Source organism: Monodelphis domestica, chromosome 6, assembly GCF_027887165.1.
Source record: "Monodelphis domestica isolate mMonDom1 chromosome 6, mMonDom1.pri, whole genome shotgun sequence".
NCBI classification, from domain to species: domain Eukaryota; kingdom Metazoa; phylum Chordata; class Mammalia; order Didelphimorphia; family Didelphidae; genus Monodelphis; species Monodelphis domestica.
In genome coordinates, this window is record NC_077232.1 from 196597733 (window position 1) to 196619982 (window position 22250).

At 35.1% G+C, this 22250-nt stretch overlaps 1 protein-coding gene across 16 annotated transcripts in view; it reads left to right on the forward strand.

Moving 5' to 3' along the window:
• The window catches only part of RAPGEF2 (Rap guanine nucleotide exchange factor 2), a 315781-nt gene that overhangs the window by 186803 nt on the left and 106728 nt on the right, over positions 1–22250 (forward strand). For 2 of the 16 annotated variants that reach the window (XM_007496166.3, XM_007496169.3), the window contains exon 1: positions 18203–18458. The exons of 10 other annotated variants lie outside the window; for them this stretch is intronic. In XM_007496166.3, coding sequence (XP_007496228.1) covers positions 18405–18458 — 54 coding nt within the window. In that variant the 5' untranslated portion in view covers positions 18203–18404. Of the gene's footprint in view, positions 1–18186; positions 19448–22250 lie in introns of those variants that run through there. 4 more of the 16 variants (XM_056802829.1, XM_007496165.3, XM_056802828.1 and 1 more) reach the window with 4 other exon arrangements.

A 22250-nucleotide genomic window follows, 5' to 3' on the forward strand; every position in this document is an offset into this window, starting at 1 on the left:
TAGCTGCAAATTCATGCAAGGCAGCGCAGAATGATATGCAGTGTGCTGTTTACCCAAGTTTCAGCTTCTGTTGGAGGAGGTCTATTTTTATATATTACATCATCCCTGCTGCAGAACTCGGGTGTCCACTGGGATTTACTGTTCTTTCATTCCCCTTGGAAAGAAAGCTTGCATTGATGTCATAATTGGACCCATCTTTTGGTTGCACTTGGAAATTGAAAGTAATAAGGGTGTTGTATAGCAAGTCATGTAATATTTCAGGCAATTTATTTGTCAGAAAGATCACTGCCAGTTTTGGTCCTGCTTCTAATTTGTGAACACTGGTAGTTCTCTGTGCCAGTACATGTTTTTAAAAAATCTTTATTGAGTGAAATTTAGCTCTTAGGCATAACAGAAGGGATCTTTTAAAAAAAAATTATCTTTGACCTCTAATCTTAATTTTGGTATATTTTTTTTTCATGAGATTTAGCAGATTTCCATGCTAATAGAGATATCCAAATTCTTTATTAAAGCAAAAATGGGCAATTTGAAGGGGATATTTTCTTTTAATTTTAGATAACTTTTTCAGATTCAGAATAAATGGTAAATTGACAATTTCAGGTTTCAAAGCGATTTCCCTTCTTGTTTTAAATTAAAAGTTAAGGCATGACTTGTTTATAATTTCTTTCTCTTGGCCAGATGACATTCAGGATTTATAGAACAAAGTGTTGTATAATATTTCTTGCTGGGGATATGAATTATGTTAAAGGGAGGGAAATTTGAGTTATTTTTACTTAAATGATCTGACTATTTCCTTTAAATGTATATAAAGAGATTATACATTGAAAATCTTTATGATCACAAGCACATTTTGTTCTATTAATGAAATTGTTGTTCACCTTAAAATGCTTAGTTCTCCTTTAAGAGGCAACCATCTCATTTGCTTAGCTGGTAGTATCATCCATTTCACAAGCAGGGTACATAGCTTCTTTTGTAATGACTGGGTTCATGCAAAATCTCATAAAGAAAAATGTCAAAATTTATACAAAGTTGCTAGCCTGTTTCTTATTACTGAACTGTCTCTCTGAAAGGTAACAATTAAAATCGTTGTGGAATTAGTAAAGAATGTGAGTTTCTTCCTCACCTCTGTTCTGAGCGCAAAGAATTTAGTGATGCTGCTGGCATGATGGTGGCTGGAATGTCAGAGAGATGGCTTAGCAGGGTTGGACTGAGGGAAAAGTGAGAAGTACTGTGGCAGCAAAATGGGGCATACTGGGAGGATCACTTGTGGGAATGGAGAAGGAGAGACAGATAGAGAGAATGAATTTAGGCTTTTTTTTTTTTAAGGGGAGGGGGCATAAAATTAAAGGCCTTGCCTGCATTTTGTTGCCTCAGACCTTAAATGACATTTTAGGGTTACAGAAGAAATTTCTCAAATGTATTTAAAATCTTATTTCAGAAATATGCTAACTTACCTTTTATTTTATCTACCATTCTTTTATTTGGATTTCTTTCTCTCAGTCATCATCTTATGACATGTTCTAAAATAGAATGGTGGCCTGAGTAGGAAGAAACTTGGACTCCTGATGATATTTTTTCTGAGGGGACCACTTGGTCTTATTATTATTATTATTATTAACTAATATTTTAAGCTTATCTCTAGCCCCTTTGGGATGCAGATTCTACTTAGGTAGCCTTTATACCCAAGGAGTTGGTCTTTAACAGTGCCTCCGATTGCTAGGAGATCTTGTGTGGACTCTGCTTATTCCTTTATTACCCTTTGTCCCAAGTTCCTCAGGAAGACCAGAGCTGAGTAAGTGATAAATCTGGGGATAATGCTAGTCAGTTTGAGGTATAGCTGAAGTGGATTTTGTGTGTAAATTTCACCTTTAAGCATGTGAATATTCTTATTCTGTGAATTTGACAGTAGAGTAAATACTCAAATACTTTTGTTTCTTGGACCCAACCACCAAACCGCAGCAAGATTTGCATGGGTCCTGTCTGAGAGAAAGGAAAGGGAAGCCATGTCAGTTTTGACTTAAAACAATTTCTTCATATATGGAATAGAGGATGGAAATAAAACAATCCATGCAGGTCAGCACCATTTCTATAGCTTAGATCCTTAAAAGGTGGCTCCTAGAAAATGAGTTAAGTGACTTGCCCAGTGTCACACAACCAGTATATGTGAATCTATCTATCCATCTATCAGATATAGCACTAGAAACATGGGATTATGCCGGGGTGAATTGACTTTTTTATTCATTCCATAACAAAAGGAAATCTTTGGCCTTTGCTTAAATATGGAAGCCAAAACTGTTCATTCCAAAGCATATTTTCAGATTTCTTTCCTTACCACCTTATCATGATTCTGTCTTCCTTTAGACTTTTTCTTTTTATAGCTTAATAACCCTGTTAATGTTTTGGGGGAAAGTGGGGAAAGTGGCATGCATTTTGGTTGAATATAAGGAATAATTTAATGATGACTTTATAGTAATAATTATTTGTATAGTACTTTAAAATTGGAAAGCAAATGAAATAAGCTGATAACATTTCTCAGTCATTTTTATCATTTGTGTTCTTTAATAATCATTGCATAATCATTGCTTTTTGATAAGCATTCAGAAAATAATTCTCTTTCAAAGTTTTTTGTTTTTTGGGGAAGAGCAGGAAAGCTTGAATTTGGTGTGTGTTTACATGTATGTGTGCACATGTGTATGTTTGTGGGAATCCCTTCATATAAGTTCATTAAGAGAGAATTTTTGATGTCTAATTCATGGTCTTTAGGTTTTTAGGAGCCAGTACTAAGTGACTAACAAGTGCATGATCAGAGAGTATGTATCAGATGCAGAGTTCAAATTGGGATCTTCCAGATTTCAAAGCTGGCCTGCTCTCCACTCTGCCATCTTACTTGTATAGAAACCTTACTCTTGCCATTGAGATATTTTTAAGGCTATTAATGCTAAGAATTTAGGATCTCCCAGTTATATTTTTATGAAATAAGAATTCTTTGTCAGGTATAAAATCATCGCCAGGTTTTGTCTTAGTAACCTTTCAAAAATGATGATTTTTTTTTATAAAAGCCAGTAATAAGATTGCTTTTTGACTGAACATGGGGAAATGGGTACCCTAACTGCCTTCTAAATGAATCTTACTAGTGGCTAATAACATTGGTTAAGGTAATCTACTAATATTTGGATGCCTAGTAGGTACTTAGCATTATTATTCATATTTTTAGGGTATCAAACTTGATCATTACCCAAAATAAGCCTACAACATTTGGGATGAAAGAAGACATGAAAATAAAAGGAAATTAATGATTAAAATAATAGTAATGATAATAATGTCCACTATTTGCATAGCTATTTATATTTTGTGAGACACTTTCTTCATATATTGTTTTGTTTCTTTTTTTTTTTGAAAAATTTATTTAGTCAATTTAGAACATTATTCCTTGATTACAAGAATCATATTTCTGTCCATCCCTCCCCTCCCCCTGCCCCTTCCCATAGCTGACATGCAATTACACTGGGTTTTACGTGTGTCCTTGTTTCTTTATATATTGTAATAGTTGGCATTTATATAGTACTCATAGCACTGCTTTCTTATTTGAACTTCACACAACACTATGAAGTAGCTGCTGTTATTTTCCCTTTTTTACAGATAAGGAAATTAAGATGTAAAGAGTAAAAATGACTTGACGGTAATCTGTGTTTGAGGTGGGTTTATTCCCAGGTATCCCTACTCTGGAATTCTATTATTTTTACTGTCATCCAATCTTCCCAAGGATGATGAGAGGCAGACAAATCTAGGAGGTCTTGCTTATTCCCATTTTATAGAAGAGAAAAATGAGGTTCATCTGGGTTAGGTGACTTACATTTAGACCCACAATTTATAAATAACAGCATGAGAACTTAACCCAAAACCTCATGCCTCAAGACAATTTAGTGTACTTGCTAGAGTACACAACTTGAAGCCAGGAAGCTTGCGATTCTGATTCCTTCTGTTGCAAGAGGCTTTCTAGATTGCTTTTTGGTACATGTTTGGTACATGTTTTAAAAAAAAAGGTATAGTACTGACAAGTGTAGAAGGACTTAGAAAAGGGGGGAAAAACACTATTCAGTGTACACTGGTATTATCAGGAAACATGTCCCAGAGGAGATGAGACTTGAGGTGGATACATGAGGATAGGGTAGGGACATTCCAAGTGGAGGGAGAAGCATGAGCAATGGCTTTGGAGGGAAGAGTATTTCTTGTTAAAACAGTATGATAGTTGCTAAGGGTTCTTGTTGAAGGGTTGTAGAAATTTGTGTAGGTAAAAGAGTTATGGTTATAGAGAATTTTGAAAGTTAATTAAGTTAAGAAACCTATACAACTTATTATTATCAAACATGTATTTGGCCATATGAGATCAAGCAGTTCTTGCATGTATTGAAGTGACAGTGTCTGGGAGCCTTTATTATAACTATCCACATTCATTCATTCTATAGACAGATAAGACAGGAAATCAAATAGGCAAATTTATGCTGCATCACCTTCTATTTGTGTGTCTTAGAATTTTTTTTTTAGTGAAGATTATTTACTTTAAATAATCTGACCCAATTAAAAAAGAATTCCAAAATATTCCATATTTCTTAAGAGGTCACCTCCCCTTACTCTCTGCCTTCATTGCTAGACCGTAGTTTAACAATTCTGCTTTCTACGTGGAAGAAAGGATGTAGGTAGGACAAAGGAAACATTTCTTAACTTTAAAAGCTATTAAATATCAGAATAAACTGTTGAGAGTCATCAAATGCTTGATGGTGAGGCTGTTTTTGTTTTTGTTTTGTTTTTTTATTTTCCTAGGTAGTGGATTCAAATCTTATTCTAGATATTTGTTGTCCGGGTGATTAAGGTCAAGGCATTCAATCTTCTGAGTCTCTATTTCTCCACTAGTAAAAGATTGACAGTATTTTTGCTATCTCTTTCTGAGAGTCATAGGATGATCAGTCTTAGAATGATTAGAGTTAGCTAAGGCCTAGCTAAATCTGGTCAGTCTTCTCATCTTACAGATAAGGAAAGTGAGACTGAGACCTAGATGGTAAGTCCTCTAGGTAGCTAGTGGCAGAATAATCCTCTGATAATTCATCAAGATCCCTTTCTTATTGCACCATTTTCATCCACAAAGGACAGCAATGGCCAATCTCAACTGCAGCAGACTCAGAAGAAATACCAGGTTCCCTGCCTTCCACTGGCCTTGGCTGAACTTGTGAGAGGATTAGGAGATTCCATTCTTACTACAGAGTGTAAGTTCTGCAGACATAGCCACCCTTGGTCTGATTCCAGCCTAGTATTACAAACCTATGAAATGGGATTAAGTTGACTTTTGCCCAAATTGCTGGGGAGGTCATGGCTGCTGTCACAGAAATGGAGAAAAGCAAAACTCCAGAACAAAATGGCAGATACTTCGTAGACTTCATTCTTTTGAGAATGTGAGTGAAGTACTGTTCAGAGCTCTCCCTAAAACCTGTCACTGAAATATTGAGGACTGAAGAAATGCTGTAAGATTTTTAAAGAGGCCATGAGGAATACTGTTATCTTCAAGAAGAAAAGTGAGAGGATAATTCATGTGAGTAATAATAGCAATAATAATAATAGCTTGCAGTTAAATGGCACTTTAAAGTTTGCTTGCAAAGTGCTTTTACAAATGCCTCATTTGATCCTTACAGCAACCCTGGGAAGTAGGATTTTTTTTTATACAGATGGAGAAACTGAGTCAAATAGCGGTTAAGTCACGTTTCCCAGGTAATACAGGTAGTAAATGTTTAAGATTGGACTTGAACTCTGTTTTGTGCTCCATGTCTAATATTCTATCCAAGTTGCCTCAGATCTCAGTCAGCAACCCTATATTAGATTGATACTGTGTGCAAAGCAGTTATGCTATGCTATACTCTGGCTCCACCCTACAAGGTACTTTAGTAATACTATTATCATTGTATGTATAGTGCTTTGTATTTTTGAAAGTGATTTCCTGTTTATTTCCCCATTTTCTATAACAGTCCTGAGAAATCATCCCATATTAAAGATGGGGGGAAAAGTATCTGAGAGATTAACTACTTTCCTCAATTTACTCTTAGAAAGTCAGTCCTTAAACCTGTTCTAATTTCTCAACCATTATTCTTTTCAGTTATGACTTCATCAACAATATTGCCCATTTATGTATCACTTGAAGATCTATAGGACACTCTTCTCACATCAACTTTGTGAAGCTAGCTATTGTACGTTTGGGTATCGGAAAGAGTGGCGTGTAGTGAAAAGAATGCTGGTTTTTCAGATTGCCTCTCCTCTCAGGGCTTTAGTTTATTCATCTAGAAAATGAAATTGTTGGGCTAGGTGACCTATATTTAAATCTGTTACTGCCATCTAAAGAGGCAATAGGGACTTGCCTGTAATAACTTAGGTAATAAGTCATACAGAACCGCTACTTGAATACAGATCTTATGATTCCCTTTGTGCCAGGATGTTCACATATTATATCATGTTGTATCTCTGGCTGGTGATCTACTTGTAATGATTTTTCTCCCATTTTTTTGCTGATTTGGGCAGGCATTATTGAGATTTTGAGGACAGCCAGGTGGCTCGGTTATAGAGTACTGGATCTTGAGTCAGGAAAACCGGAGTTCAAATCTGGCTGCAGACATGTATATACTGGGCAAGTAATTTAACCTCTGTTTGGCTCAGTTTCTTTAATGCTAAAATGGGGATCATAATAGCACCTGTGCCACATTTGTGAGGCTGAAATAAGATAATATTTGTAAAGCACTTTGCACAGTATCTGGCACATAGTAGATCGTTAATAATTGTTTCCTTTTCTCTTCCTCTATTCTTCCTCTCTTCAGTGTGGCTTTGGAACATAATATAGTAGAGTAGACATTTTTATTGAACAACTGATAATGTAAAAATCTAGATGATAGTCTTTAACCTTCTTGCATTTGTGTTTGCTGTATGCTAGACATTGTGCTAAGTGTTTTGGAGACAAAGAAAGATAAAAACAAAATTAGTAAAACATAACAGTTCCTGCTCTCAAGGAGCTCACAGTCTAATGAGGGAATCAACCTGCAGAAAACTCCACACTCACAAGATATTGAAATAATAAGTTGGAGATAATATCATGGGAAGACATTAAAATTTGGAGGATTAGGAAAGGCTTCCACGATTTTAAATTTGGTTGCTAAGTGGAGGATGTATCCTTAACCAAAATATTACAGATTATTGAAGGAGAAACTTTGAAGAATGATGCTTAATATAAATCAGAATGTCTTTAACATTAGTCATAGTACCTAGAGGTGGAAAAACCCTATTAAAAATTTTTTTTCCATTACTTTTTAGATGACCTTTAAAAAAACCCTTTAGAGGGGGCAGCTGGGTAGCTCAGTGGATTGAGAGCCAGGCCTAGAGATGGGAGGTCCTTGGTTCAAATCTGGCCTCAGACACTTCCCAGCTGTGTGACCCTGGGTAAGTCACTTGACCCCCATTGCCTAGCCCTTACCACTCTTTTGCCTTGGAGCCAATACACAATATTGACTCCAAGATGGAAGGTAAGGGTTTTAAAAAAAAATCCCTTTAGAAAGAAAATTGTATGAAAGGGTGTGGCCATCCTTGAAAGTGTTTTTAAAATGTTAAATATATCTGAATCCTTAAAAATAAATTCACAATATGGGCAGCTAGGTGGTTCAGTGGATTGACAACCAGTTGGTCCTAGGTTCAAATACTTCCCAGCTATTGCCCCTGGGCAAATCACTTAACTCCCAATACCTAGTCCTTGCCACTCTTCTGCCTTGGTACCAATACACAGTATTAATTCTAAGATGGAAGGTAAGGCTTAAATGAAATTTTTAAAATTAAAAATAAATTCACAAGCCTATGACATTGTACATATGGCCACATACTGATTTTGAAACTTTAAAAAACAAATTTATTAAAGAAGAGATTGTGGGTGTGGCTTCTTAAATATGGTTTCATGATTTTTGTCATTCATAGGAACAGTTAATTCTACAAATAATCAAATTGCTACGTTGTATAAGTCACTTTTGGTGTTAAAAGAAAACAAGAAGAAAAAAGGAAAAGAAAAAATTATTTAGATATTGTACTCCTGAAAAATATTCCTAGTTCCTAATAGAGACAACAACTTGGGAGTAAGAGCAGAAGATTTTTGAACAGCTTAAGGAGCTATGACAATAATACCCTATGGGTTCCAGCCATCAGTACATTAGAATTGGGAAGGATTTTCTAGATAGCATCAGCCAGTGACAGTTAAAAATGAGAGAGATTTTAAAAATATCAAAAACAGAAAGACCCTAATAAAAGAACACATAGCAGTGTTTTACCTTTCAGTAGTCCCAGTGCCATTATTTTTATATCCTACTACAATATCTGTTGTTCTCAAAGGTGACTCCAGATAAGTGAAAACAGGTTGAATTAATTACTCGTTATTGGAAGAGTTTAGAAGCTTTTAACATAGCATCTGAAGTCTTATCCCTTATGTTTCCCGAGTCTTTTCTTTCATTAATTTCTTCAAGCATTCATTCCTCCAGGGTTGTATTTTTATAAACTATGCAGTAGATCTCTATGTTGTTCCGTAATTTTTCAGACCATCTTAAGAATGTTACCTGGATTTGGGCACAATATTCTAGATAGGATCTGACTTAATTAATGACCAAGTCAGTAGTGTTCACTTCTCTCCTCCCTCAGCTCTTGACTCTCAAGACTTTCAGTTTTGCTTGAATAGCCTTTTCCTGATTGATAAATTTCTTTCCCCACTTTTTTTTCTTCTTTGTACAGATTTTATTTTTTTATCAATTGCATGTAATAACGATTTTCCACATAAGTTTTCTGAAGTTATATGATCCAAATTGTTTTCCTTCTTTACCTCCCTCTTCCCAGAGAAGGGAAGCAACTTGATCTGATACATGTATTATCATGCAAAATTTATTTCTACATTATTAATTTTTATAGGAGAATAAACATAAAACCAAAACCCAAATAAAACAAAGTGAAAAATCATATGCTTTGATTTGCATTCTTGCTTCAACAGTTCTTTCTCTGGATATGAATAGCATTCTTTGTTGTAAGTTCTTCAGAAATATCCTGGATTAATAATGTATTGCTTAGAGTAACTAAATCTTTCAAAATTGTTCACTCCACAATATTGCTTTTGGTTCTGCTTATTTCACTCTGCATCAGGTCTTTCTAGCTCTTTCTGGAATCATCTTGTTCATTATTTCTTATAGCACAATACACAATAGTATTCCATTACCATCATATACGACAATTTGTTCAGCCATTCTCCAATTGATGGAAAACCCCATAATTTCCAATTCCTTGCCACTTGCCACAACAAAAAGGACTGATATAAATATTTTTCTTTATTTCGTGTGTGTGTGTGTGTGTGTGTGTGTGTGTGTGTGTGTGTGTGTGTGTGTGTGTGTAAAAGTCCTTTCCCTTTTCTTTAAAAAAAATAAATCTCTTTGGGATACAGACCTGGTAGTGGTATTAATGGATCAGAGATTATGCACTGTTATTTCTTGAGCATAGTTCCAAAATTACCCTCCAGAATGGTTGGATAAATTCACAACTCCACCAACTATGCCTTAGTGTCCTGATTGGTAAATCTGACAAGATATACAATGTTCTACACCCCTCATTTATGTTAGCGTGTGAGGTACATTTTCTCATTACTTGTACCAAGTCTATCTTGATGATGATAATAAATAATAAATCTTCCCCTTTTTTTTGCCTTCCATTTACTTTATTGGAATCAGATGTAGTTTTAATGGTTCTCTTATTGTTCCTAAGTTCATATAAGCCTTTCAAACTCTTTCATATTCATTATGTATAATATTACATTTATATCACCATTACCAACAATATTTTATTGTGTATGGGACTTTTCTTTCTTGAAGCTATTTAAGATTTATTACCAGTTGTGGAATCTCTGGAACAAACAATATGGATATTTTGGATTAGATACTTTCTAAATTTTATTTCAACTCTAAATCCCATGATTCTGTGAATTCCAGTATAGTATTTTCCCCAATCTACAGGACTTCTGAATCATTTCCCTGTGATCACATCTATATTTTTGCTAATAATTTTGAAATATAGTTGATTTACCCATGGAGTCAACCTTATTTACATTGCTTTGTGTTCCCATGTTATCCACTTATGATTTTTAACTTCAGTTTCCAATGAAGAATATCTGTTCTACTTTTTCCAGTTATAAAGATCATTCTCCCTGTTATAGTAGTCATAAACAAAATAGGAGCTGTGGCTTTTATTTTTTTTATAACTTATTCCCCAAAGAGTGGGACTGTGCAGTATACTTCAAGTAGAGCAGGAAATTATAGAGTACTTTTTAATAAGATTTTGATCAAGAATGTTTTTGTCATGTAAATAGTAAACTCCAGCTGACTTGTTTAAAACTTTGGAAATATGTATATTTGAAATAGGTCGTTGAAATTATGCTATACATTGTCCCAGCCTTTTGAAATAGTTTCTGATTTAACTGGCAGATAACATATATGCCCCAAATGTGGAATAACTATATATGAGATAAATAAAACTAAAACAGAAGAATTGTTGATAGGCTGTATATAATTAAAGTGGCAATAGAATGGTGAGTGAGTGCTTTCGGAAGTTGGAGGTATAATGGTAGAAAGCTTGCTAGTGAAGTCATTGCCTCTAGAGGAAGGAGTGAAGTAATCTGTATTTCGTCATCAGCATTGAGTGGAGTGCTTACTCTGTTACTTTGAGCATGGCAAGATTTAGCTTGACCGCTTCCTAGGCTAAATGCTAGGAAATGGAATGTGGTTTTTGTAAGTCCTGCTCAATGAGGATGTAAGATGCCTGTTTTATAAATAAATTCTTTTTAGTTAAAAAAAATCCATATACTAAGTTTATTCTCATTGTCCTATAGGGACCCTGTTAGATGTCTTATGTCCTGTTTAATGATTTTGCAAAGTCAGAGCTTATATGTAGATAGATAACCCTATAATTTCATGGTGATGGGTAACAATAATTGTTTAGGGTCAGATGAGTATTTCCATTTAGCTAGATAGGTGCTGTATTTTACCAGCTGTGGCTTTCAATCCTGTCTCTTCACCTCATACTTTCTTAGTAATATTCTAAATAACTTAAAAGTTGTTATCTGGTGCCTGGGACCTATGGGAGATTCTAAAAAATATTAAATTAGGTATGGTATTAGGTTATATTAATTTTAATATAGAGAATATAGTTTTTAAACCATTACCTTCTTTCTTAGAATTAATATTGTGTATTGGTTCCAAGGCAGAAGAGCAGTAAGGGCTAGGCAATAGGGTTAAATAACATACAACACCACATGGCTAGGAAATGTCTAAGGACAGATTTGAACCCAGGACCTCCTAACTCTATGCCTGGCAAGCCAGCTAGGTGCTCCTTGAGAACATGTTTTACTGTCATACTTTGTCTCCAACCTCCTTAAAAGAGTTAGAAATAACAGTAATTTATTCTAGCGTATTTATATTGAATTTAGATAAGTTGTTTCCCCTTTGTCTTTGGAGACATGGGTTGCAATTTTCTATTCCTTTCTCCTTTTTGGGTATATGATTTTTTGTATGGAGATAATAACACATGATGTGAAGGTACACCCTTTCTCTTTCCTGACTGAGTGAGCTCCTGGAAGAGTAGTCTTTTCATAAGGTAGAATTGAATCACCTATTAGAGGCAATACCCCTTCTGCCTTCTGGACTGTTGTTACCCATGACCCAAAACTGAGGGAAATCTAAATTTTCCACAAATGCCTTTGGTGCTCGTGGTGATTAAAGGAAGCTCTACTCTCAGTGGATTTATTAATTTATGTGTGCTTGTATAATAGTATCATAGGCTTCTTGCCACCTGTCCCTCCAAAGGGTGTTTATAGCTTGGATTTATGTAGTGCTTTATTATTTACATACATTAACTATATTTGATAACTTTGTGAGGAAACAAATACAGATCTGATTACCTTAATTTTACACGTTATAAACCTGAGAGGCAAAAAAAGATTTGTCCAAATTCAGAGAGATCAGAAAGATTCGAACCTAAGGCTTTGGCTTCAAATTTAGTGCTGTCTTTTATAATTCTCTTGTCAAATTTTTTTTTAAGGAAAGTATATAGACATGAGCAAATATATCAAGAGGCTGAAATGTATACAAGCAATGAAAATAATGCTTAATTGTCTTTATATTCATTTTGACAATCTCTAAATTGAAGAAAGATCCTAGGAAAATTGGATGAGAAAATGAGTAGAATTTTTGTGTTTGTGGCATTCACAAATTTACATTATATAGAAAGTAACTCATATCTTTGTGAAAAATTGATTCATTATGTATCTTTAGAGAAGATAAGAAAAGGAAGGATGTTTCTGGACCTAACTTTAGAGCATCTCCCCTGTTTGGCTTTGGGATATATCTCAGGCAGCTTCTGATGTTTCTTGTTGAGGTGCTTCACCTAGCACACAAGAGACTTTCTTGTGTCATGTAAGGATGATATTAGAAAATAAATATTGTTTTATTATTTTAAGGATAAAAAGTAGAGTGCTGGCTTGAGAAAGAACTAGAGTTTGAAGCAGAGTTGAGAGAGCATGTTGATTTCAGATGTTGACAGTTATAACTGTTTTTCTGTGTCAATTATTCCCTGGCATTTGGGAGTTGGTCTCTAGCAGTTGGCCAGAGACACACTCTCAGAGACTCTCTCAGGTCTAGAGTTTTTCCATCAAAATATTTAATTTTATAACTCACCAATTTTATTTTTACAGTCATAGCCAATGTCTATTCTTCCCATCTTATTTACAGATTCTATATTCTACTCATTTACTATTATGCATAAATATTTGTTTTCCTATTTTTTCAAGTTATGATAGCTAACATTTAGAGATGATAAAAGCATAAAATTCTAGACCTAAAAGAATACTTAATTAGCATGATGGTAATATCCGTGATGTCATGCTTCAGGATCCCTTTTCAAAAATAGTGTTTTTAAATGAATATCAAAATATGTAATATGATGATAAAACCAAGTCATATTGAAATACAATATATAGACAAGAAGGCTAAACCTATAATCCTATGGTCTATCTAACAATAATAATAACAACAACAAAAAAAATAATAATGACAACAGAAATTTTGAAGTAATTATGATTGTAAACAATAATTTAAGAAATCTTGAGCAGTATTTCAAAATACCTGTGTTTTCTCTCGGTCACAGTATCACAAGTACTAGCAATACCACACTGGTCTAGTGAATTTTTGGAATTTTTTTTCCGTCCAAGATTATGACCTTTAAATAGTAAACTCCTTGAGGTCAGGGATTATTTTTCTCCTCCTTTTTGTATCTCCATTGCTCAGCCCAATGCCTGCTACATGGCTAATAACGATGGTTAATAAATGTTAATTTATTGACTGACTAGATTTTGAAATCACTTCCTGGAATATGGACCATGGGTTAAGATCTACTGGGTTGGAGACTGGCACTGTAATTTCTTTGATATAGTGATAATCAATAAGTCTGGAGTTGAGAAAATGCTTTCTGCCAATGCAGATTGATGTATTTTTTGCAACTAAAAGTTTTAGTAAATTATACCAATAGCACTGAGAATATGGGTAACTTGCCTGGGATTACACAATTGCTATATTTCAGAGGCAAGAATTGATTCTTGATTTTCCTGATGCTGGGGACAGCTCTCTCTCCAGTATACACTGGCCTCTCTTTTATCTTTTATAATGCCAGTATTTTAAAATCTGGACTTTGAGACTTGGAAAAATTCAGTAATTTTCCTAGGCTCACAGAATAAGTTCATGGTAAAAGTAAGACTAGGACCCAGCCTACCTAATCTCCAAGAATCCAATACTCAATCACTGATTTTCTAAGGCAGGCAAAGAATCTGTCATAGATGAAGTGAACCATCTTTCACTATGAGAAATATGTTGTGTGATCTTCAAGTTTATATTTTGTTTTTAATCTTAATAGAGTCCATTGTTGTGGTGCTTATTGTTTTCATTTACTTGTTTTTTTTTGTTTTGCTCTGCTTTTTTTTCTCAATCTTTCTGAAACAGAGGTTAAGTCTATTCAGATAGGCAACTCGTGGAATTTATTTTTTATTCTAATAACTTATTCTGAATAACTTAGTCAACTGGTGTCAAACTCAAACAAGAATGATCTGTGCAAGCCTCATTATAACAATTTAAATTCTTCAGATGCAGTATTTCTTCATTTAAACATTATTTATTAATTGACTGGCCAAGACAACCTAACTTGATCAGTTGACTGTCTCTACAACCTGGCAGGGCAAAAACAAAACACAATACTTCCCTATCTAGTTAAGATTTCTATTCCACTTCTGAGTCCATCACCCAGTCCCTTCCTTCTATATCCCAAAACATCTCTGATGAGTAACTAGCCACTGAGGAGGTGGACTTAGGAATTTCAACTCTTTCCTCATCACTTCATCACAAAAAGAGAATATCTTTGCTTAACCATGAAGTTGCCAAAATAATCAGCCACCTGGTGGCCAACATGGCAGCTGGAACTTGCTGTCTTCCCTTAATCAGGGTTCATCATTCCTGCTCAACCTCATCATTAATCCTTTTATCCTTAACTGAGACCAAAGTGCCTACCCATTTTGATAGACTTGGGGGAGAAACTGAGGGGTTATCTCAGGCTAGAATTAGACTGTTTCATTATGGCCCTGAGGGGAAAAGAGGGGGCCCTAAGGATAAAAATGCTTTCATAATTCAATATTAATTTTCCATGTCATATTGACTTGGGAAATCACAAATTACTATTATCTTTGCTCTTTTATTTTTTAAAATTTATTTAAAAATATTTCCCAATTATGGCTTATAGGTGCTGATTGGCACTGAGCTGAGGCTAAAACAAAACAGTAGTATTTTTAAGGCTCTCTGGGAAGGCCACTGGGACCAGTCTAGAGACATAGTAGTCTTGGTGTTGTGAAATATAGAGATGATTCTGGATGCTGATATATACCAACTGGGTGGGCTACAAGCAAGTCATGTAACTTTCGAATCTTGATTTTCTCATGTCAAAACTATACATAACTTCCTATTTTTCAGGGCTGCTGTGAATAAAGAGTTTTTATTTTTAAATCTTATTGTACTACATAGATGTCTATTGTTCTAGTATTACTGAGAGGTAAGGCATTGCTTTTCTAAAGAAGTCTAGTCCCCCCTACCTTGGTTTCACTTCATATAGAAAGGAGGCAAACTTTGAACTTACCTCATCTAATTTATGGGTTTGTATGTCATGTACTAATGAAACATTAATTGTAGTTACATATGGTATTTTAGAAAATAGTCTAGTGTTGTAATTTTTGGAAAGTTGAATAAATCTAACTGTAAATTAGTTACCAGACTGGTTACTGTGGAAAAATAAAGGAAATCAATCTAAAGAGAGGTGAGGAAGGAACTGATATCATAAAGCCTAAATTCTGTTTTAAACTGAGATGCAACATGGTCTAGTGTATAGAGAACTAGTCTTAGAATTAGAAAGACTTGGGGTTCAAGTCCCTTCTGATACATACTGGTTGTGTAATCTTTCAGATGAGTCAATGAACAGTTCAGTGCTCTGGACAATTCTCTGAGAAAGTACAAACCCACATTAGTAGAGAGAATTTTCTCAGCTTGCTTTCCTCCCTGTCCCTGTTTTGGTATCCAGAGAGTTGCACCTGATATTATTTTATGTTTAGAGGAAGTATGACTTAGTGGATGGAGCCTGAAACAGGGTTTACATTCTGCTTTACCTTAGTACTCTAGAACTAATTAATTTACACAAAGACAGACAAACCTTTTTGTTTTTGTTTTTGTCATGGACCCCTTTGGCAGTTTGGTGAAGCCTATGGCCTCATCATCAGAATAATCTTATATATGCATAAAATAAAATTCATAGCATTTCAAAGGTAATCAGTATATTGAAATACAGTACTCATTTTTTTTTAAGTTAATGCACCCTAGGTTAGGAATGCCTTCTCTAAGACATAGAGAAGGTACCTGGAGTATCCTAACCTGGTAGCTCCTTATACTAATGAAACCATAGGTCCAGGCTTTATCCCCTATTTTTGTACACAATTTGCTTTTCTTCTGTATACATTATTTTCTTCATGAAAGATGGATATAATAGTTCCTTGCTTCCCTGGGGATTTTGAGGAGGCTTAATTAAATGTTTGTAAAAACACTTTGAGATCTATGGATGAATCACTATATAAGTGCTAAATATGATTAATAATTACTGAGGAGAGTAGGCCATTTCTTTCAGTTTCATAGTAATTAAAAAAACTGCTGGCTTTAAGTGGAGAACTAACATTATGAGGGCAAATATGTCTGTAAGAATATTATTATTATATACTCGGGAAAATCACTAACAGAAACTGTAGCTTTCTTATATATTTGGAATAAATAGCACTATATCTTTGCAGAATTATATTGTTAAAGAGTTTTTTGTTATTTTTGTCAAAATTTGCCAGAATGTAAAATTTCCAAATTCAGGTATATAAAATGCTTCCCCCCCTTCTGTTAAAAAGTTAACATGTGGCTCTCTTAAAATATTAATGTATGTTTTGTTAGATTTTTTTTCTCCATTGTAATTAATTATACATGATTTTGCATTGTTTACCATTATGTTTTAGTTGCTTATTTGGGTATTATTTTGTGACTTATCAGTGACAAGCGAGGGTCTCCCCTCAGTCAGTCACTAGAATAGAGCCAGGGTTGGGAGTAGTTGATGGATGGATGTGTGTATTTTGAATTGTGTCATCTGTCAGGATTTGCAACTATTTGACTCTCTAGATTGTCTTTTATAAAAAGAGGCATGTCATAAGCATAAGATAAGCATCATGTTTGATGACCAGTATATATCAGATTTGCAAAATTGGAATTAAGAGATGAAGACTTCGATACTCTCCCATTTGGATCAATAAACTTGCTTAGACAAAGCAGCCAGAGTTGAATTCAAATCCATTCATTCGATTTCCTTTCCCACAAGACTGTAAACTCTTTAAGGATAAAGACTCAGATATATACTAATTTTTACTCCATAGTATCAATCACAGTGTTAAAGTAGATATTTAATAATAAACTACTTAGCTTTTTGAGGGGCATTCTGATCAATTAACAGTCTTTATAAGGAGGGTAAAGCCCAAATTTGAGTTCATAGCATTATAGATTCTGAGCCAAAAGGAGCCTTAGAGATCATCTAGTCCAGCCCCTTACTTTATAGATGAAGAAACTAAACCTCCCAGAAACTAAATGACTTGTCCAAGGTCATACAGGTGGTAAATGGAAAAACCTGGATTAGAATTTGGCTTCCTAACTCCAAAGGAATTCTAGTTTCTAGTGAACTGCAAAAATCAAAGTCAAGAGGGTTGGCAAAACCTGGTCATTTAAAAGCTAGTTATAGTGTTCTCTGGAGTATCCATTATTTTGTATTATGAATACTTTGTTTCCCCTCAATAGGGCAAAATTTCAAAGGAATTGAAAAAACCCTTTTAAATGCATCGTATTCTATATTTATCCAGGTGAGATAGCAGTGTATGCTGGAATAGCAGTAAACTATGTTAATTTTTTTAAATTGTGAATTATGTAGAAATCAGGTAGGTTAAAAAAAAATAGGGTAGTGTATGTTTTATCCTGTTCTCACTAATGCATATTAAAATGTATATTAATTGATGCTTGTGGAAAATGAGTTTCTCTTCCCCCTCCCCCTTCTTTTTTGCTTTTTGAGGAGGCACATGTCTCCCCAAACCATGCAAAGATTGTCAAATGTGCATTTTCTAAATATCTAGTTAATATTTGTTTTCAGTGGTATAGCGAGATATTTGGAGGGTGGGGAGGGGAGAGGTGTTGTCAAATCCATTTCTTTATCTTTCACCTTGGTGAGGGAAAATCATATTTTAGTTCAAAGCTGTTCAAGTAAGTCCCTGCTCCTTATTCCCACCCTGTCTCCAGTGATATTATTTGGAGTCAGCAATCAATGGATTCCATCCCTCTGGGACTTGCTTAACCTCCAGAAGCTGATATAATACAGGCAAGAGCTTGTTCCTTTATCTAAATTGTCCATCTCTACCTTAATGAGTGAAATGGTTAAGTGTGCATGTTGGGTGGGTGGGTGGGGGGCGGTGGCCGGGTGGGCGAGCCTCAAGGAATGTCTACCATTTGAGCTGAATATTTCAGTGTATATAGGGAGAGGGAGGGTGCGAGAGAAATCCACTTACATCACTAGAACTGCATTGAGTGTGTGCCTGTGCAGGTTAAGAGAGAGACTACAGTGTCTTGCTTTCTGCAGGAAGCAGCAATGCCGTTTGTTTCCTAAGAGGAATTTTTTTATTTAGAAAAGGAAGCTTTCTCTCTACCCAGGAAATGGCTTTCCTTGTGCGTTGCTATGCCAACTGCCTGCAGCCATGGTCCTCCAAAGTAAGCACAATAATGTAATTATATTGGTGTGTTGCATCCCGACTCATGATTCTGTGTGTGCATGTGTCGTGTTTCTGTTAGTGACTCTCTTGATAGTAGACGTGCTTGCATTGAAAGTGAGGGACAGACATCATTAAATTAAATGTCCATCAATGTCATGCTGCTAAGATTAATTGTGCAAACTTGGTTAGTTGAGTGGAACAGAGATCACTGGTCACCACTGTCAGCATCATTAGCAGCCAGGGAGGAGGTCGGTCCCTGTTCACACGCTCTGCCCTGATTCTCTTCTCTCTCTCTCTCTCTCTCTCTCTCTCTCTCTCTCTCTCTCTCTCTCTCTCTCTCTCTCTCTCTCTCACGCTCTCTCGCTCTCTCCTTCTCTCCCTTCTTTCTGTCCCTTTTCCCCTCCTCTCCCGCTTCTTCTTGGTTGGAGGGGGTCTGTGTGTGATTGCAAATGAAACAAGAGTATTAACAATGCTTGACTGAATGCTAGAGGCTGGTTCTTACACCATCCTGACTAATATAATACTGTATTAAGCCTTTTTAAGGGGAGTCTGTGTGCAGTCAGCCATTTTAGCTTTTTTCTTTCCCCTTCTTTTTCTTTTCTCTCTTGTTCTCAATCTCAGAAAAGGTCTTGTTTTTGTGGAAGACTGTTAGACGTGTAACGTTTCACCAGGCTTGTGATAACCTAAGATGCTTAGAGTTTCAGGGCTATAAAAATGGAGACGAACACCATCGTTTGGATGGCTTTTCGGTACTACAAGTGTGAAGATTTTTTTAAGCTCACCAATAGTGACACTTTACACTGCAGCTTGGTTTCCCTTCCCTGGGGTTTCCCCCCCTTTTTAATTTAATGCTGTAGAGAGTGACTTGCCATCCATGAGAGATTGGTCCATGATGTGTAAATTCAGTTCAGCATATGCTTCTTCATTATGAAACCACTAGCAATCCCAGCTAACCATGGAGTTATGGGCCAGCAGGAAAAACATTCAGTAAGTATTTCAAAATGCTGTTTGTGCTATCGGTAGGCTATCCTAGTAAACTGTTTTCAAATGGAACTTATTGCTGCTTCTCTTCAGGGGAAAGGATTTTGGAGGATTGAATGGTGCTTTGGTGGGGAGTGGAAAGTTTGTGTGCCTTGATTGTCTGGGTTTTTTTCTTTATTATAATTAATTACATTTCTTATGCTTATTTTAGCTAAGACCTTCACTTAAAAAAGCATGTTTGGAAAGCATAGGGCAGTTGATTGTTCTGGTCAGACATGAGGAAGATGACAGTTGTTTTAACTTCATGGATTACAGTTTAAAACAGTGTTTTAGAGTCCATAAGTAAAGTGTCATGCCATGAAATGTGCTGCTGAGAATGAATGGGCTTTCTTGGTGTAGAACTAATATGGAACTTTGAGGCAAGGAAGGTTTTGACTATTAATTAGTAACAAATGTATTAATGAGATACATATGATGATTTAATATGCATTAAAAGTGTGTGTATCTGTGTGGGAAATACTAAGGAAAAAATGCCAGGAGTACTGGTGCTTTCTAATTGATCCCATGAGTCAGCTGCACCTCTGTCATGTAGTAATCCCAGGAGGCAGCTACTATTGTTTGTGAGAAACACATACATAAGCCTAACACCAAATCTTGGCCTCAAGTGTCAAGAATGAAGCATTTTGCTACTTATAGAAAAGCATATTGAAAGTTTACTACACTTTTCCAATTTCCTTGATTTATATCACAAAAATTGAAACTCATTGAATGTTTCTAAGCAGTTTACTTGATAATGTCTGATATTCATTTACCCATAACCTGTAGAATCTTCCTATAATTATAGTGTTAGGTCACATTTTCATGGTGCTTTAAAAAAAGCATTGCAAGTATGGATGTCAATTCACCATGTGAATTACATTTTCCATATTGTGGAATGGAGGTAGCCAAAGCATATAGTAGTAAGAAACTTTTCCTGAACTAAAAAGTTCCTAGATGTGGGGAGATATATATGGCTGAGACTTGGGGAATTAATAAAATAAAACTAAGGGCATAGAGTTTTAGGGCATATAATTTTAGTCAAATGGCAAAGCTCCTTGTCAATCTTAGCTTGTACTAGATATCATTGAGAATGTTAGTTAATATGAGACAAACAATCAAAACTGGCATAGTAGTGCTAGCATAGTTTTTTTCTCTCATAATTCCTTCTTGGGGTGGGACGGGAACTGATTTCATTTTTATTCTACTGAAGCTACATTATGTAGGGTTCAGGAAAGAAAGAAGGAATGGTTTGGGTGAGATGGCAAAAGTAAAGATAGACTTGCTACCAAACACAGCTTTGTTTTTTAGTATCAAGCACATATAAAATAAGCATTTTAAACTGTATTATTCTAGGTACAAAATAAAGACTTAAGTACCAATCATTCAGTTTGGTACTTTGATGGAATTGTGAATTATTTTAACTATTAAATGCATTGACATTTAGTAAGTTAAAAGCTTCCTAAAATAGTTTATAGACAGCTTTTTGTTCAGTTGTAATAAAGATCTCACTCTCTAAACTTTGCTAAATAGCCACTGGATTTTCCAAAATTTAGGGTTCGGTTGATAAAGGCATTTAAAAGTAGTGATATAGTTATGGGGTTGCAGAGAAGATAACTTCAAGGAAATATTATGTGAATCAAATTGATGTTTACCCTCTTGGACCTGTGCTAACAAAATATCTCCTTTGCGATATAAGGTAGTAGAGAAATGTTTTTGAATTTGCTAGATTATTTACCTACTTTTTTATTACCTTTTTTGGTAAACCCTTACCTTTTGTCCTAGAATTGATACTGAGTATTGATTCCAAGGCATATATTAGGCAGTTGCAATTAAGTGACTTACCTGGGTCACAGAGCCAAGAAATGATTGCAATCAAATTTGAATTCAAGATTTTGCCTACCTTCAGGCCTGGCTATTTATCCATTAAATCACCTACCTGCCCCTCTTCCTTATTTAAAAAAATGAACACTGCTGCCCATTTTGGTTAGCCTTGCATCCTCTGCTCACAGTTATAACTGTAATTTAATTGATATACTGTAAAATCAAGAATTAAAAATTTGAATATGTATTCTAGGCATATATAGATAAAGAAGGCAGCATTTGGCATGGTGGAGAAAGAGCTGGTCTAAGAATCAGAAAGACTTGAATTCAAATTATACTTCTAGTATTATAGACATATAGTTAGTGGCTTTGTATTCCTCAGTAAGTACTCTCAATTCCTCAGGCAACTCTCAAAAATTTTAGGTTGCAGACAGTATTAGGCCGATCCACATTGGGAAATTCCTCTCCAGAAATTCCCCAAATCTATTTTGATTTTGATCTCTTTCTCTCTATTGTAATCTTTTACAGTTTTGTGTCTTTCAGAGTAGCAGATTTATTCTTGGTTGATTCTGAACTGATAAATCATAACACAATTGGTAGCTTTCAGAAATGAACTTGGGTCCTTTTGATGATACTTTTGAGAGTTGTCTACTTTAATGTCAATAGTTTGCCATTATTCATGATTAAAAATTAAAACTGAATAGAAAACCCCTCACCAGTAGGAATAGCATTACCTAGAATACTGAGAACTCAAACAATTTGCCCTAATATGTTTCTATGGTTGAGTTGAGGCTGGTTTATCATAAACTCTAATTATGTCCTGCTTTTACCCTATCCCTAATGTTTCTGGGAAATATTACATAGGTTAATTACAAACTTTTATTATGAAGATGTTTTTTATTGCATTTGGAGGAAGGCACTTTTAAAATATGTGTACATAAAGCATTTT